We start from the raw sequence: 18,000 nt of genomic DNA on the forward strand, positions 1-18,000 counted from the left end.
CGGTCTTTGAGGGCTGTCCTTCCTTAAGGAAATTCAAGAATAACTTAAAAAGTTGTGTATAAAGTGTAAATTAAAATTAAGGTGACATTTAACATTTAATTTTTTAAGGTGATATGTATTTATTTAGCCTGACGAGTTACTCCCTTGGTTTGAATTGTAAATTATTTTAAAATAGCGTGTGAGAGGGTCTTAGACTAGAAATGTTTAGCTTAAATGTAGTTCTGTTTATAAGTATTCATAAGGGTGTAAGTATGTGTCTTATTTGAACTGTTGTATCAGTGAAGCGTGGTGAGTCAGTGAAGTTATGGTTTTACAGTGCAGTGAATAGTTCCGATCAGTGATAATTTATGGTGTAAATTAAATGTGTTCTATAGTGTCAGTGAAATGTGTTATAGAGTGTCAGTGAAATATGTCCTAAAGTGTCAGTGAAATGCGTCATAGTGCCACTACAGTGAGTGAGATGAGAGTAAAGTGAAAGACTATTATCAGTACCAATGTGAAACTTATGTAGTGCCTATACATATGTAGGTTGTATTGTAAAATTAGGTTCACTTATTAATTAGGTTATTTTATGTATTATTATTAATTGTAATTACTGTGTTAAATTGTATTGTGTATCCTTATTGTATTGTGTATATAATTTTATTGTGTATTGTATAATTGTATTTGTATTGTATAATTGTACTGTGTATTGTAATTTTATTGTGTATTGTTTATATTGTGTATACCACTGCTACCGGGTGCTTGCCCACGTGCAGTGTAAATAAATACATACATATGAACATATAAACATTAAATGCCAAGAAATATGCAACAATTACAATTATAATATATATATTTCAATGGCTAAAATTAAAGAATTTCTGATGATGTGATGAGACTTGCAAATTTCTGTGTTATGGATAGAAGACATTGTAGTTGTAAATTCTTGAGATGTTGACTACTACTGTGGCAAATGATGCCAGTACAGGCAATTTCCTTAATTTAATTTTCTGATTCTGCACATTTGTTAATCTTTCCAGCATATGTTTATTGTATGCTTGTACTCAGCAAAATAACTTCGTCTATTGAATGAAGGTTCTGTTTTTCCCTCAGAATTATATTAATATAGATATTTTAGATTACGGTACCACGGTAAGCACGACTCCATTTCATTTATCAATGGCTAGGTATTCGGACCTATCTCTTCTATTGATTGAACTAATTGTTGTACTATGTTGTCCGTATTGAAGAGACAGTTGTTCTATGTGTACTAGTTTGGTAGTTAACAAAGTTATGTCCAATTGTTTCAAAATTCGGTGGAAAAGATGGATAACAATATCTTATGCTAAAATGTTAGTGGCAATTTTGGAGACACTATTGGCTTCAGAGTAGTTTCACATAATCTGCTAACGGCTTCCACTTTCCGATTATAATGCCTCTCTGTAATAGGTCTTATTCTGTATCACTATGATGACCGTCATAATGTTCTTAAACAGGGATGCAAAACTGTGCTACAGTTGAAGCACACACGTCATAAGCCGGAACACGTAACTCATCCCTTCCCATCAACCCTCGCGTCATTGTACGGTAGAGGGAGAAGACAAGTGAGAACAGTGTGTTTGCCAAACGTTACACAAACGTCATTGAAGGCTCCGGCCTTGCGGAAGGGGGAACGAACTCTTCCCCCAGGATTCCATCCCTCTCTTCCCCAGTTCTTCAGCTCTGTTCTTGTAGCTTTACAACTTATGTATTTTGGTTTCGAAAATATTACCAGACTATATTTGGAATTCGACAAGCAGTCTGTGATTAATCTACTTTTCAAAACTTATTTTTGTGGAATTCTGCATATTTAATAAGACTTCGTGGTGAATATTGTTTCTATGTTACCGGTATTACTTTGTGTCAGCTGTTTCTATTAATTGATATCTCAGTCTTATTGATTATTATTATGATGATTATTATTAGGCTATATATTATTTGAAATCGTAACAGGTCTAGTAAATGAAAGGGAAAAGAAGATAGGCCTACGTATATCTTAACTATACCCACTAGAATATTATTTACACGGACAACGACCTTACTTTTGAAGATTCCAGGCATACATATTTTATTTACAAAAAGAAATACACAAATAATACAGTTTAAATTTTATATTTGACATTTCTTTCTGCAAGCAATTTCGACAAGAATTTTCTTGAAATTCAGTGGCTCTATGTTTTTTGTAAACATTTTTCTGATAATTTTGAACTGAATAATGTTACATTCCCAGTTGAGCTAATAACTAGAGGTAGGATTTTTATTTTGGTATTTTTCGTGGATTTCAGTTCAATATTCAGACCCTAATATTCCAAAGATGTTTTGCTACTCAGTTTTACTCTGATTCTACTTAAACACACTACATATCTGTTCCTTATTAATGTCAAGTTTATTAGATAATATTCCTCCATCTGTTATTTGCATAATATTTTTCATTTCTTTGCTGGCACCCATTACAATAGTCTGGCGGCTAGTATTGACAAGCCGTTACGCTACGGAATTCTCATTTTCAACTAAGGAATACGAATTTTCTTCTTACTTAAAGATCTCCAGTGTTGCTAATTTCTATATTTATAGAATAACATAGAGCTTATCTCCCGGAATTCCGTTCCCATTGTAACATCCCAACAATTCTCCATAACCATAATTCATTACGAGTGTAATGTAGACCCATCGCCACTAGTTCACTCTAGTTAGTCTCTGATGAACTAGATCGCCTACGCTTTTCGGCACTTGTGTATATGTGGCAGAAGGTACTAACGGAACTACACAGTGCTTCATATTGATCCGATTGTTCTTGATTTCATACTTCTGACTTTGGTACTTTTTCACTGTATTACCTCTTATTCATGAAAAATTATACGTATTGGAAACTGACCTTTGTTCTCTTGCGTCTTTTAGCAACTACGATTACATCCTATGTATTGCAGTCTGTAGTTTTGACGTTAATGATTTTTATCCCAATACAAAATAATGCGTCGTTATCGATGAAGTGCTTACCTTGTAGACCGTCTGACCCAAGGTTCGCGTATTCAATAAAGCAATGGGTCCCTTGTCATAGATTTACGGCAAAATAACTCCGTTCCTGACAGAGAGACCCTGGAAAAATATGCTGTCCATTTGCATTTTGACACTGCATAACCTCAGGGATTGAAAGCGGCTTAAAATAATAATAATAATAATAATAATAATAATAATAATAATAATCATCATCATCATCATCATCATCATCATCATTATTATTATTATTATTATTATTATTATTATTATTATTATTACTTTCATTCATAGTTCATTCATAGCTTTCTGCCCAAGGGCAGATCTTTCACTGCAAATCCAGCATTCTCCAATCATTCCTATTTTCTGCCTTCCTTTTTTGTCTTTCTCCCACTCTCTCATTATTACTATTAGGTATTATTATTACTATTATCATTGCAGTAAAAATAGTTCAAAGTTGAATTCCAAACGGCCAAATTTATTTTGAAAATTGAACGAGCTTCTCATTATACAAAATTACATTAAGTGTTAAGAATTTTTTTAAGGATATAATTTGTAGTAAGGTTGGCGATACTGGCTGAAGCATATAGGTGACCTACATATGTTATTGCATTACAATTATTATTATTATTATTATTATTATTATTATTATTATTATTATTATTATTATTATTATTATTATTACTTAATTATGGCTTTTAAGGAACCCGGAGGTTTATTGCCGCCCTCACATAAGCCTGTCATCGGTCCCTATCCTGAGTAAGATTAATCCAGTCTCTACAATCATATCCCACCTCTCTCAAATCCATTTTAATATTATCTTCCCATCTACGTCTCGGCCTCCCCAAAGGTCTTCTTCCCTCCGGTCTCCTAACTAACACTCTACCGGTATATGAATTTCTGGATTCGCCCATATGTGCTACATGCCCTGTCCATCTCAAACGTCTGAATTTAATGTTCCTATATCAGGTGAAGAATGCAATGCGTGCAGTTCTGCATTGTGTACCTTTGTCCATTCTCCTGTAATTTCATCCCTCTTAGCCCAAAATATTTTCCTAAGCACCTTATTCTCAAACACCCTTAACCTATGTTCCTCTGTCAAAGTGAGAATCTAAGTTTCACAACCATACAGAACAACCGGTAATATAACTGTTTTATAAATTATAACGTTCAGGTTTCTTGAGAGCAAACTGTATGACAAAACCTTCTGAACCGAATAATAACAGGCATTTTCCATATTTATCCTGCGTTTAATTTACTCCCGAGTGTCATTTATATTGTTACTGTTGCTCCAAAATATTTTAATTTTTCCACCTCTTCAAAGGATAAATTTCCAATTTTTATATTTCCATTTCGTACAATATTCTGGTCACGAGACATAATCATATTGGTAATTTCGTGGCAGTGGTTATTTCGTAATACTTTTTCTTTGCTCTTTCGTGAACTAACCAATGGTGTTACGAGATTCAAATTTCCGCCAAAGGATTGCATATGTTGTCCATTTTCCAGAAACATACAGCTACGCCTTGTATGACTATTGTAGCTGCTTCGGTGAGCTTTTATGTTTGGAGAGGGCAAGTTACGGTCGACTTCTCAGACGTACAAATTTTGTGGATGTTTGTAATTACATTACAGGCTTATTACTAAAGATAAGCATATGATATTTGGTACAAAGATTTATTATATCTTAATGAAATTTTAGGAAATGTTTTTGGAATTTTAGATACAGATGTAGTCGACATATAGGCGTAGCTTTACTGATAGAAATCTTAGCTGTTTGAGGCGAAATTTTGTTGAGTATTAAGCGTTACATTTTATAATATTTTAAAAATTGTATTACAATACGAATTTTAGAAATCTGAAGGTAAGATGTAATAACAAAAAAGAAAAAGGGGGACGCAATGGGTTCAGTGTAGCTTCTGTTTGATTTGTTATCATATCATGCTAAGTGTCAATGATAAGTGCTAGATGACTTACTTGCAAGAATTGTGACAAGATTAAACATGGCTCCACCATTTTGGACCAAAGACAGAGGCAGACAATGGAGTGGCATCATGCAAATTTACCAAAGAAATAGAAATTCAAAAGTGCACCTTCGGCAGGAAAAGTTATGGCTACTGTGTTTTTCGATCCAGAAGGACTCTTGCTTATGGACATCATGCCATACGGAACCACCATTAATTCTGACGCGTATGTGGCAACTCTCAAGAACCTTCAAGTTCGACTGAGTCGTGTTCGACGACATCGCGAGAAGCAGGATGTTCTGCTATTGCACGAAATTGCACAGCCATATGTCAGTCACAAGACCACAGACCAGATCAGAAAATTCGGATAGACAACACTGAAACAACCGCCTTACAGTCCTGAACTGGCACCGTGCGATTACCATCTCTTTGGTAAACTGGAGGATCCCTTCGCGGAACGAGGTTAGAAGATGACTCCCTTGTGCACGTTGCTAAAGAGTGGCTCAGACGTGTTGGTCCAGACTTTTACTGTGCTGGTCTACAGGCCCTCGTTCCTAGGTTACGTAAGGCAGTTGAAAGGGACGGGGATTATGTGGAAAAGTGACATTTTGTTCCTAAAGGATGTATCTACATTCTGTGAAAATAGGAAAGCTGTAGGATAAAAATGTAATTTTTAAACAAATGTTACGCATTACTTTTGGAGTTACCCTAGTAATATAGGCTATAGTATAGTACGTAATAGAAGTGTTCACCCTTTCAGGGCAAAGAAGATGCCTTTTCAATTTCAATTTTTACTTTGATTTCATTCTTATTATGTGTTGATATGTATTTCTATCTTTTCTTCCTATGAATATTAGAGGGAATTACTATGTTTGAAGTCTTGTAACAATAAATAAGAATTTCATTTGATTTTAATGAATTTTTACACAATTCTTCTACCTATCACGAAATTATCAATGTAATATCACGAAATTACCAAGGTTATCACGAAATAACCAACCTTTTAGCTTAAGTTGTAAAAGTGGTTTTTGGCACTTGTTCAAGAATGTGTCCAATCTTTTATGTGTTCAGATTTGTACAGCAAATTAACGTCTTTTAGATGAAAAAAATCGGAATAAGGATATATTTACACATTTGCATTTTAAATTAATTTTCATGAAATTATCACGAAATTACCAATGTTTACCCTACTTGTCTTTTCGGAATTTACTTCCAAACCTATCTCTTTACTTGCTCCAAATGTTTTCCCTAATAGTTTGTGGATTTTCTCCTAATATATTCACGCTATGTGCATAGACAAGCACCTGATGTAACCCGTTCAATTCCAAACCCTGTCTGTAATCCTGGACTTTCCTAATGACATATTTTAAAGCAAAGTTAAAAAGTGAAGGTGATAGTGCACCTCCTTGCTTTAGCTCGCAGTGAATTGGAAAAGCATCCGACTGACCACATTATTATTATTATTATTATTATTATTATTATTATTATTATTATTATTATTATTATTATTATTATTATTACACGGGAATTTTACTGGAAGCAAGTAAAGAGATAGGTTTGGAAGTAAATCCCGAAAAGACAAGGTATATGATTATGTCTCGTGACGAGAATATTGTACGAAATGTAAATATAAAAATTGTAAATTTATCTTTTGAAGAGGTGGAAAAGTTCAAATATCTTGGAGCAACAGTAACAAATATAAATGATACTCGGGAGGAAATTAAACACAGAATAAATATGGGAAATGCCTGTTATTATTCGGTTGAGAAGCTTTTATCATCCAGTCTGCTAGTTAGAATTTACATGACAGTTATATTACCGGTTGTTCTTTATGGTTGTGAAACTTGGACTCTCACTTTGAGAGAGGAACATAGGTTAAGGATGTTTGAGAATAAGTTGCTTAGGAAAATATTTGGGGCTAAGATGAAGTTACAGGAGAATGGAAAAAGTTAGATAGATAAGTGCATTTATTGATGCATAATAAATTATACAAACTCATTGTATACAAGATCCTTCGCACGAGCTCGTACGGCCATTCGTGCTGTAGCTATGCACAGTTTGAGTCTTCAAAACGAAAATAATACCTACTAATAATAAAATAGTGAAACAATAGTTATTATTATTACTACCGTTATCATTGATTACCACTATTATAACTAACCTAACTTTATACCAAATTTCACAAAAATAATACAAATAAAATAAAAGGGAGATATGAAAAACACACACGCACAGTGACACACACACACACACACACACACACACATATATATATATATATATATATATATATATATATATATATATATACTGTATAAACAATTCAATTTCTTGTTGAAGCTGCACCAAATAATCCAAATAATAAATATAAAGGTAATACAGTATATAAATAAAAATATACACACGCAATAAAATACAAAAGACACAGTAAATACAAAAAAAAAAAGAACATTATCCCCTAATTATATCATTCGCTCAATGTTAATATTACTCATTGCAACACTAATAAATCTTTCCCTTATCCATCGGCTCCCTCCCCCTCGGCCAATTCCCCCCTCAACTGACGAACCTTAGCCATAAATTTTCCCACACTGTCATAGGATTTAACGTTATTTAATACAGCGTATGTCGCCAAGTGCCCCCTGCTAGATGTAATGAAGGACTCTGGCAGGAATCGTTTCCTCAGAGCTTCTGTGGCTTCACACTCCGACAAAATGTGGTGTGATGTCTCGCCTCTACCGCAAAGAGTACATATTCTCGCCCCCTCTTCGTTGACGATTTTAAGTGCCCTCCAGGCTATGGAAAAAGTTACACAACACAGAATTGCACGCATTGTATTCTTCACCTGACATAATTAGGAACATTAAATCCAGACGTTTGAGATGGGCAGGGCATGTAGCACGTATGGGCGAATCCATGCATATAGAGTGTTAGTTGGGAGGGCGGAGTGAAAGAGACCTTTAGGGAGGTCGAGACGTAGATGGGAAGATAATATTAAAATGGATTTGAGGGAGATGGGATATGATGACAGAGAATGGATTAATCTTGCTCAGGATAGGGACCAATGGCGGGCTTATGTGAGGGCGGCAGTGAACCTCCGGGTTGTTTAAAAGCCAGTAAGTAAGTAAGTATTATTATTATTATTATTATTATTATTATTATTAAATGTATTCATTTTACAAAGCGGAGGTGAGTCAAATTATGGTACGGAGGAAATGACTGAATTCATTTTATTATTGATAATTTAATTGATAAATTTATTTTGATATAGAGGCAAAGTTTGATATCCACACACAATGTGCTGGATTATTATTATTCCATAACTACAGGACCAATGCATGAAATGTTCTGTTGTCATTATTATCCTTTCCTGATATATTACTTAACTAAATGAATATTTGTAGCAAATTACGACCTGAGGAGAGAAGTTATGCTTGCATGTTGTCAGTGTTACGTTTAATTAGTTCCTAAAACATAATGTTGAGAATGAAGACACGAGTGCATCGAGCCAACAATATGCGACACCTACGTACAAGTTAAACATCGTCACACTAATTGCAGTGTACCTGTACCAAAATAACGGTGTGCATTCTGCCAGTAACATTCACATGTTTAAAGCATTGTCCTCACATTCCGGGCTATTCTGTTCCTAGTCCGTGCCTCATTAAGACTTGTAGTCAGTCCATATCAGTAGTGTCCAACCTTCTTAACAGGGGCCTTAAAAAAATGAAAAAGAGAAATTATTGATACAGCTTTGCTTATAAAAAAAAATTCTCAGCTAATATTTCAGCCAGAACTTGTGACTTAAAGAGAAGAGAAAGTGGAAAAGCTTAACAAGTAATATCTTCATTGACATTGTTATCAGTCCGATAAAACGATAGGCCTATTTATACGAGTCATTTGGAAAAATTAACATAATTCTAGCGTTTAGGGAGGTGGAAAAAGAACTGACGTCGATTATCTCAATACTTTTCTGTAATGCTGTTTCACTCATATAGTCATTCATCAATGACATGTAAGAAGCCATTGAATTGCAACCATTCAAAGTCGTATATGACAACGCAAAATTATCGTATACAAATTATAGCACGTAACTGATAGCTTTTTTCGGTGGATTCAGGAGTAACTATAATAACTAACATTACAGTTATAATAGGCATCGAATTGCTGTGTCATAAAACAAAAATGGCTGGCCGATCGGAAGAAGTTATAGAAAGTAATTATGAGATTAAATTATTTTTCCTAATTTAAATGATTTAAAGTAATTTTTCTACATTTATGAATAACTTTTCCGCAGTTGTGTTTAAATAGCTTCTTTATAATATTAAATTCATAATTTGTATTACGTAATAGAAATGAAGTATCGATTTTTCTGACTCTATACAAGGTACACTATCTACCAAAAAGTAATTGGGCACTGTTTTTCCCCTTTTAGAACCACGTGGTACCACCTCTTGTTGCTGTAACAGCAGCCACTCTGTCAAGCATGCTGTCCACTAGTTTGTGTAGGATATCCACTGGAATGCGACGCCATTCCTCTTGCAACATGGTACTCAGACAATGGAAGTTGGCCGCATCTCCCGAGACCTCAATCGCCGGTCCAATTCTTCCCAAAGGTGCTCAATGGGATTGAGATCAGGACTCTGTGCAGGCCAGTTTAACCGGTGAACACTATTGTCTGTATACAACTGCATAGTAGCCGCCGAAACATGGGGCTAACTTGCATTGTCCAACTGAGTGCCATGTTGCAAGAGGAATGGCGACGCATTCCAGTGGATATCCTACACAAACTAGTGGGGAGCATGCCTGACAGGGTGGCTGCTGTTATAGCAACAAGAGGTGGTACCACGAGGTTCTAAAGAGGCAAAAACAGTGCCCAATTACTTTTTGGTAGATAGTGTATATCAGCTGTTGCAGCCTAGTTCTCAAGGTTAGCTGCAGTTCTTAAGTTGACATCGTGACAAATTTATCGCATTTTAGTGACTACTGTATTTAAAAATATCTTTAATATATTGTTTTAATAATCTAACAACTTTGGACAGTGTCATTTTAACTTTTGGATAATGACAAAATTGTCATTTAGGTTATTCAATCTATTTATATCTGGCGGTGTACGATGTCAAGCAAAACGAACAAACGATGAATCAGTTTCATTGAAAAGAAATATATGGATGTGACTAAACATAGTGAGTTTATTATTACACTTACTGTTTTGTTTTAAACTACTTATTTCTTATTTATATGTCAAACTTTTTAATGTTATAACATTCGTGAGATAGAGCCTAAACAAATACAACTCCACTCGTGCTATCCATTTACTTAGAATAAGTTCACGAGCAATGCAGAACGAGCAACACTTGTGGTACCGCCTATGAATATATTCTTCTAATTTCTTGGCCTGTCAGCAGTTTTGTGTTAAGAAAAATTTCAAATAAGGTGGGATTTTTATTATGTGCTTGTGTATTGTAATGGCCTAATATTTTATTTAACGTTACTTTCAACTTCAGATATTATCTAGCATTGAAATCCAACATAGGCCTCTAATAGCCGACAAATTTTGCCTGAAGTCCTCTAAGAGAAATAGATTCACGTTTTGTCAAATCAAGACACGAAACCCATATTTAGAGAAATCCATCTTAGAGAAATTAATGTTATTGTTTATTTTACGACGCATTATCAACTGCAAAGGTTATTTAGCGTCTAAATGAGGTGAAGGTGATAATCCCAGCGAAATGAATCCAGGATCCAGCTCTGAAAATTACCCAGTATTATTTTGCTCTTAATGAGTTGAGGTAAAACCCCGGAAAACCCCCAACCAGATAACTTGTCCCAACCAGGATTTGAACCTGGGTCAGCTCATTTCACGGTCATGCATGCTAGCCGTTACTCCACAGCGGTGGACAGATAGTCATTATAAATATTTTCTCTTTCTAATACTCATCGATCTCAGTCATGGTTCAACCCAGGAGCCTCGCATCTAACGACTAGCATAGTAACCATTTGACCACTGCAATGTGTGTTATAATTCCTTGATAGAAGTTAAAGGAGATCAAGATCGATTCAGCCACAGCAGCCAGTTTTGACTGGAGACCTGATCCTCCGTCTGCCTGTGGTGTTATTCTGCAGGCTCCTCAGTTCGATGGCATATGTTCGCAATTCATGTGCCTGAATCTGCTGCATCCTTAACCAGAAGAACATGCCACAGTCGATTCCATGACTCACCAAGGCGCCATCTATTCAAGGAAGCTACACTCCCCCGGTCACCCTCAATCCGTTTATTAATACCCGTGCGACTTCGCTGGATATATGCAGCTCCAGGAGACTGAAGCCGCCTATAGGGAGATCCTGGAACCACGTCCTCCACGTCCTCCTGGTCGACCTGTAACTATTAAGGTGATTAATGAAATGATACTAATGAAGGCAAAATGAGTCCGAGATCCAACGCCGAAAGTTATCCAGCAATTCTGCATTGAATGGTTGAGAAAAAACCTCAGAAAAAAACCCAACTAGGTAATTTGCCCGAGCAGGATTTGAACCCGGGCCCGCTCGTTACACGGTCTAGAAGACTAACTGTTGCTCCACATAGGTGGACACATGCTCCAGTTTTAAATGAATAAAATGTTACGAAAAATTCATCATCTGACATCAGTTGTTTTAAGAGTTGTCAGCTGTTTAGAATGATTTACATGTCGCAATATTCTGACGTCACTTGATTACAACTGATCAAACTCCTCTTACATTGATAATAAAGTGTTTAAAAGTAGAGGGATATAATGACTATCTTTCATGGATTAGATTTTTATGTCTCTTATCAAGGACTCGTATTAACGGATCTCCAATGAACCAATTCAGATAAAACAGAGTAATTACATTGTAAATACTTAATCAAATATATTGTATACATTCAAAAATAAATAAAGAAAAAATATGCCTCTTATTGAGGTTCTGGCTGATCTCATTTGGCGATATATGTCAGAGGAAGAACAATTGTTTGTATTAGTGTAATATGTAGCTAGTCGGCAATGTATGCAATGCAATGGAGGGAAAAGGAGCTGGCCATCCTACCCCATTACTTTCTGGCCTAGTTGCCTCATGAATGGTGTCTTGTTGGTTTCACTTGTGAGCTTCAGACCTGTCTTCGGACAGTTGACTAAACAAGAACAAATTATCAATCACATAAAACATAGATTGCTTTAAATTCATTTCACTCTCAATGTATTCACAATCTTTATAAATAAGAAGCAATTCCTTACAAATCTAAAGGTCACAGTAACACTTAACCGAGAACATAAAAGTTTCACGCAATTACAGGGATCCTATGAGTCCTCTGTAACATTTTTAATCACTTTCTAATAAGTCAAGTGAAAAAAAAAAACTTTATTTAATGAATAGACTAAGGATTTATATATACTACAAAGTAGTATTGCTGCATCGTATATATTTAATCGTTCCCCCATCACTTAGCTGTGAAGTGGAAGGAAATGCATATTATGTCCAATCACAGAAGTCTTTAAAGAAGACAAAACAAATGAAGTGCAGCATTTCTTGATAACCGCTGTAACGGATAAAGACTGGAAGATTTAAATTTTGTAACGCTGTAAACTACACTTTCTCAACTGTAATGTACACTACGCCTACCGAAATATAGCAGCTCTCATTTTTAGCTTATATTGCATATAAATCCTCAGTCTATTAATGACATACACACAGACTTTGTAGCTATATGACACTTTGGCGTGAAGCGATGATTCTTTAGTTACGTTGGGAGTAAAATTAGAACCTACGTATATATCTCTTACATAATACAGTTTATTTTTGTTATTCTTAAATGAACTTTGGCCACAATAGAAACATCGACCACACCCTACTCGTAGGTGTTTTACTGCGACGTTGTGAACCTTGCTGACGTAAGTCGGCGCCATTGTGCTACTGTTGGATACAATAGGAACGTTTCTTCATCTTTTACAATCCTCTGTGATTATTTTTATTTCGAAGTGGGTGTGATTTGCGGCGGATACTAGCATCCGCTCAGTCGCAGCGAGATATTAAGTAGACTTCATGAACATAGGCCTCTCAGTTCTTTGGTACAATTCTGACGTCTAAAGCATTTAGTTAATAATATCTACGAGGGAAAATTCAGAGTTTTGACGAATTTCTCTCTTCTAAAGTGACATAATGGGAGTGACTGTATTTTATTTGACGATGATATCAACAGCACATATTATTCACTACAGATTATTTCATTAATAACTGGTGAGGAAATAGTGTAATTGCTAGTTAGTACTCATGTAATCTTAATAGCTACACAAGCGAATCACTAAGCTACAGTCCACCGCTGTGTAGTAACGGATAGCATGCCTGGTCGTGAAACAAACTGGTTTAGGTTCAAATCCTGTTTGGGACAAGTTACCTGATTGAGGTTTTTCCGGGGTTTTCACTCAACTCATTAAGAGAAAATGCTGCGTAACTTTCGGCGCCGAACTCTGCACATATTTCGCTGACATTATCACCTTCATTGCATTCAGACGCTAAATAACTATAGTAGTTGATAAAGCGTCGTAAAATATATCAAATAGAGCTCTATACTCCTCGATTGATATTACATCTTATGTATTGCGGCTTACGTCCAATGATGTCATCGTGAGTACAAATTTTCCGACGGCTGTTCTAGACAAAGGGTCTGGCATCAGTGCTAGGATCAAATCGTACAGAGATGCCGCCACCATGCAACTGCTGCTTCTTTGTTTCGCTTGTACGCACATCGACAATACTCTCATTTAGCGGTGATAGCCTCAGGCGCCTCGTTAAAAAATATGTATTTTTTTGGCTATCAGGCTACCCTTTCAAGTAATAAAGATATTTTTCAAAATTTTATAAATATTTGTAGGCAACCAAATCGAGAAGAAATCGAGTTGGGACTCAACATCTCAGGATGCGCTCGGGTATGGGCACTAATCCGGACGATTACCTGATTTGGTTTTTTCTGAGTTTTTTTTTTTCGAACTATAAGGCAGGTGCGAATCATTAATCTCATTAAAATATTACCTCGCTAGTAACAAATTCCCAGACAAGCACATTTAAGTCTTCAATATTAAGGGTTGTAAGAAAGACAAGTAATATCAAAATTATTAATTTAAAGTCAAATAATTAAACGACCATGTGCTTTAAGTTGATGTAGAAGAGGGAGCAAGCTATAGTGCGTTTTAAGAGGAGGTGCAGATTGGACTTTTTTCATTTCCGGTAATGAATTAGGAGTTCATAACGTTTCGAATATTGGCTCTATCTCAGTCTTCAGATCAAAATGGAGGTTGAGAAGGATATCATCTTATTGACACTGTTACAATGTTTAGTCAAGCAGAATAGTTGTGTCTGTCATTCCTTGATGAATTTACTCATAAATGTTAAATGTTAACCAACCCCATAAAACATTAACGGTCTTGCTAATAAACCGCGCATAGTTTTTATACGAGACCTATGCAAAGTTTGAATAGAAAACGTTACTAATAAACAATGCATAAGCGATGGATAGAAGTTGCCTTATAGTAGTTATATATAGTTATAAGCGTTGTATATAGAGAAAAAATGGCCGCCCCTTTGACAGCTGTTCGTATCATTTTATAATGACGGTCGCCTTATACCACAGAACAAAAAACCAAAGAGCACAAAATAATTACAATTATATTGCTGTAACTCTATCGTTTGATCAAAATATAGCTTGGTAATCGATCAGACCAGTTGTACTATCGATACTTAGCGCGGCACACTAGCGCGCACTATCGGATGCAATAGAGAACCTCAGTTATTCTATTACCTTTCGTAATGAAGTAATGACGAAACTATGACGTAGCTGTGTAACAGTTGTACTGTTATACACGACGTATGTAATGATTATTATTGAGGTATTTACATACGACTTACAAACGAGCTATTCATTGTGTAAGTATAAGACTGTTAAACGTCTATATAAGAGTTTTAAGACCGTTAAAAAAGAAGACTGTATAGGCCTATACAGGATGTTAAAAAGTATCCAATATTATAGGAGGCGATAGTATGTATCAAAACAAGAAAATAATGTCTAATTAACATGGGTCCCACAACACATACTTTCTGAGATCTGAACACTTGTTCATAGGAGGTGCTCAATGTGACGTTATTTATGGCAATGCATTTTTATGTCCTACAATATAGCAGACTACCAGATAATCATACCTCAGTTGACACCCCTGGCATGAAGTACTGATACGTTGCAAGGAATACTGAAAACAAAAATTTGGTTGCGGATATGAGCGGGATTCAGCAGAGATGGTGCTGTGAATTTTGGTAATCAGCATGTATGGGCTGATGAAAATCGCCATCCAGTTGAAGAAACAAGGCATGAGCACCGATTCTCAATCAACGTATGGGCAGGCGTTCTTGGTGATAGATTAATAGGGCCATAGTACTATCACAGAGATTAACTGGGGCTCGTTATCAGGACTTTCTTATCAACGTATTGCCTACCTTGCTGGAGTATGTGTCATGTCAGCAAAGACTACAGATGTGGTTCATGCATGATGCCACACCAGCACATTTTCTCCGCAATGTGCATAAACACCTGACGCTGATATTTCAGGACCGCTGGATTGATCGGGGAGGCCCCACACCTTGGCCTGCCCGTTCTTCAAACCTAAATCCCCTATACTTCTAGTTATGGTAAATTTCAAAGAGTGCGTGATTCCTTACGCCGAAGGGCAGAGGAATGCATTGCCATGAATGGACGTCACATTGATCACCTCCTATGAACAAGTGTCAAAGTATGTGTTGTGGGACCCATGTTTATTAGAAATTATTTTCTTGTTTTGATGCATACTAGCACCTCCAAACATATTGGATACTTTTTTAACATTCTGTATACGAACAAAGCAATACAGAGATGGCATTTCAAAAACTTTTTTTCGGATAACAAGAATATTTAAGGCATGCACTTACATGAAAGACAGTTTTTGCAGCGTCACAATACTTGGTGTCATGACTATAAAATATAAGATGAATTTGGTTCTCAAACTGAAAATAAGTAATAGTAGCATGTTGCGGTTTAGTCTATCCTCACTGCTGCACTCTTGTGCAGGCCTGTCTCCGAACAGTCGCCCTTGACATCAATCTGCGAGGTGACGGAGTCCTTGCTGCTCAGCGCCGCGCCCGCCGTCAACCCCCAGCGTCTTCTTGACCTCGGCGTCACGTGTGTCGTGAATGCTGCGTCAGAACTGCCTGACACGCCGCTACCTCACGACCGGAAGGTTGCCTACCACAAGGTCGGGGTTGAGGACAAACCTGCAGCCGACCTACTGTCTCATATGGACTTCGTTGCCGACGTCATAGAAGAGGTAAGAGCAACATTGCATTTACTGTTATATGGCCTATTGCCGCAAACGTTTTCCAGAGTCACTATTAAATAGTTACTTTATGAAAATCATTGCCCAAGATTTTGTGTAAGGGATGAGTGAAATGTATATTTTACGATCTACTGGCATATGAAAAAGCTGATGACTAGGCCTTGGACAAATATCCCGATGCTTGCAATGTGTGCGCGTTGCGAGTATAGCTTGTTTGGGAGGAGTGGTGGAGGACGCAATCCAGGTAAACTGGAACTCTAAGCAATAGGGACAGGGGTGTGTAAGTAGCTAACGACATTACAGTGCACGTATTAACTAGTGATGTGAAATAAATTTACAGTATAGGCTACAGTAATAGTTTACATTGTAGGCTAATAATCCTTAGTTCTGTACATTTGAAAACATAACAAATTACAAGATATGAAGATACCTATCAGGTAAATGAAAATAGTTTGTACAATGCAAAATTCATTTGTATCGTCGTCTTCTCTCTAATAGGCAAAAACACATTGCAATGAATAGCAATGTATATATACACATATATATTAACTGTTGTTAACATTTCAAAAATGAAGCTTCTCTTCTTGTTATAATTATCTAATTTATAACGTGAAAAATTTCTCTCCATATCACAGGGTATGATGAAATGAACATAAAATATTGTAGATCGTATCTGCAATGCTTGGGAAAAGTGGCATAAGTCAATTTCAATTTTTTATTAATTTATTGACAACTTACGGAACATCTGCTCGCTTGAGAAAAGAGACATAAGTATTTCTCCCATTGCAATAATTCATACAGAAGGAAATCAAATCGACATATACCAGTGTGAAGGCAGTTTTTTTCCTTCTCCTGTAAAATTAACATTTTTGACTTGTGCCACTTTTCCCGAGCACTAGAGATATTCAAAAGTAGAATAATTTCTTATAACCATTGTCGCATAATCGAAATTTGTCTCAAGAACTGGTTTTCTGTGAAAGGCCCAGGAGCTTCTCTGTCAGTTTTTCTGATAAAGTTCTTCTACAAGTCGCAGGATATCAGACATTTTAATATTTTGTTGTTTTCTAAACTCTTAATGATTCTGGTCACATCTGAAAATTTGTTCTTAATGTATGACTAATTTTCATATAGTTTTCTTTTTTTAAAGAACGATTGTGCAGATCTTATGGCAGAGCTGTCTTTAGTATTACAATGTTGCTTTAACGATTACAATTCCCAATTTACAATGTAATTTTATGTATTAAATTTCTCCAATAACGTATTTAATGTTGCAGCAAGTGATGTTTCTAACATTATTGAAGTTAACGTAGCCGTAGAATAGAGTATAAACATGGAGCGACTACAAAATAACGTTAACCTGTCCATACTTCTATCGTACCAGAGACTGTACAGCCCTGAGTCAGTTTGTGACATATGACTTCACGCTTAACTATACGCGTCGTAGGAAACTTTATTTCTTCTTCAGTGGATACATGCCGTAGCTCTACTGATGACGTAAGCAAAAGTGTGCTAAAGACAACTTGCCTAAATAAACGACTGCTATACTAATTTGATCAACATCTCCACGGATTAGAATTAATTAACTCTTACTTTTAATATTTAATGATTTCCTTTTACAGTAGTATATTTCTTTAATATCAATGTATAGT

At 35.9% G+C, this 18,000-nt stretch overlaps 1 protein-coding gene across 1 annotated transcript in view; it reads left to right on the forward strand.

Annotated features, from left to right (window-relative positions):
- LOC138694441 (dual specificity protein phosphatase 14) overlaps nt 1–18,000 on the forward strand; it is a 65,308-nt gene that overhangs the window by 17,938 nt on the left and 29,370 nt on the right. The window contains exon 2 of the mRNA XM_069818150.1: nt 16,087–16,342. Within this exon, the coding sequence (XP_069674251.1) occupies nt 16,087–16,342 (256 nt within the window). The remainder of the gene's footprint in view (nt 1–16,086; nt 16,343–18,000) is intronic.

Source organism: Periplaneta americana, chromosome 2 (assembly GCF_040183065.1).
Source record: "Periplaneta americana isolate PAMFEO1 chromosome 2, P.americana_PAMFEO1_priV1, whole genome shotgun sequence".
NCBI classification, from domain to species: domain Eukaryota; kingdom Metazoa; phylum Arthropoda; class Insecta; order Blattodea; family Blattidae; genus Periplaneta; species Periplaneta americana.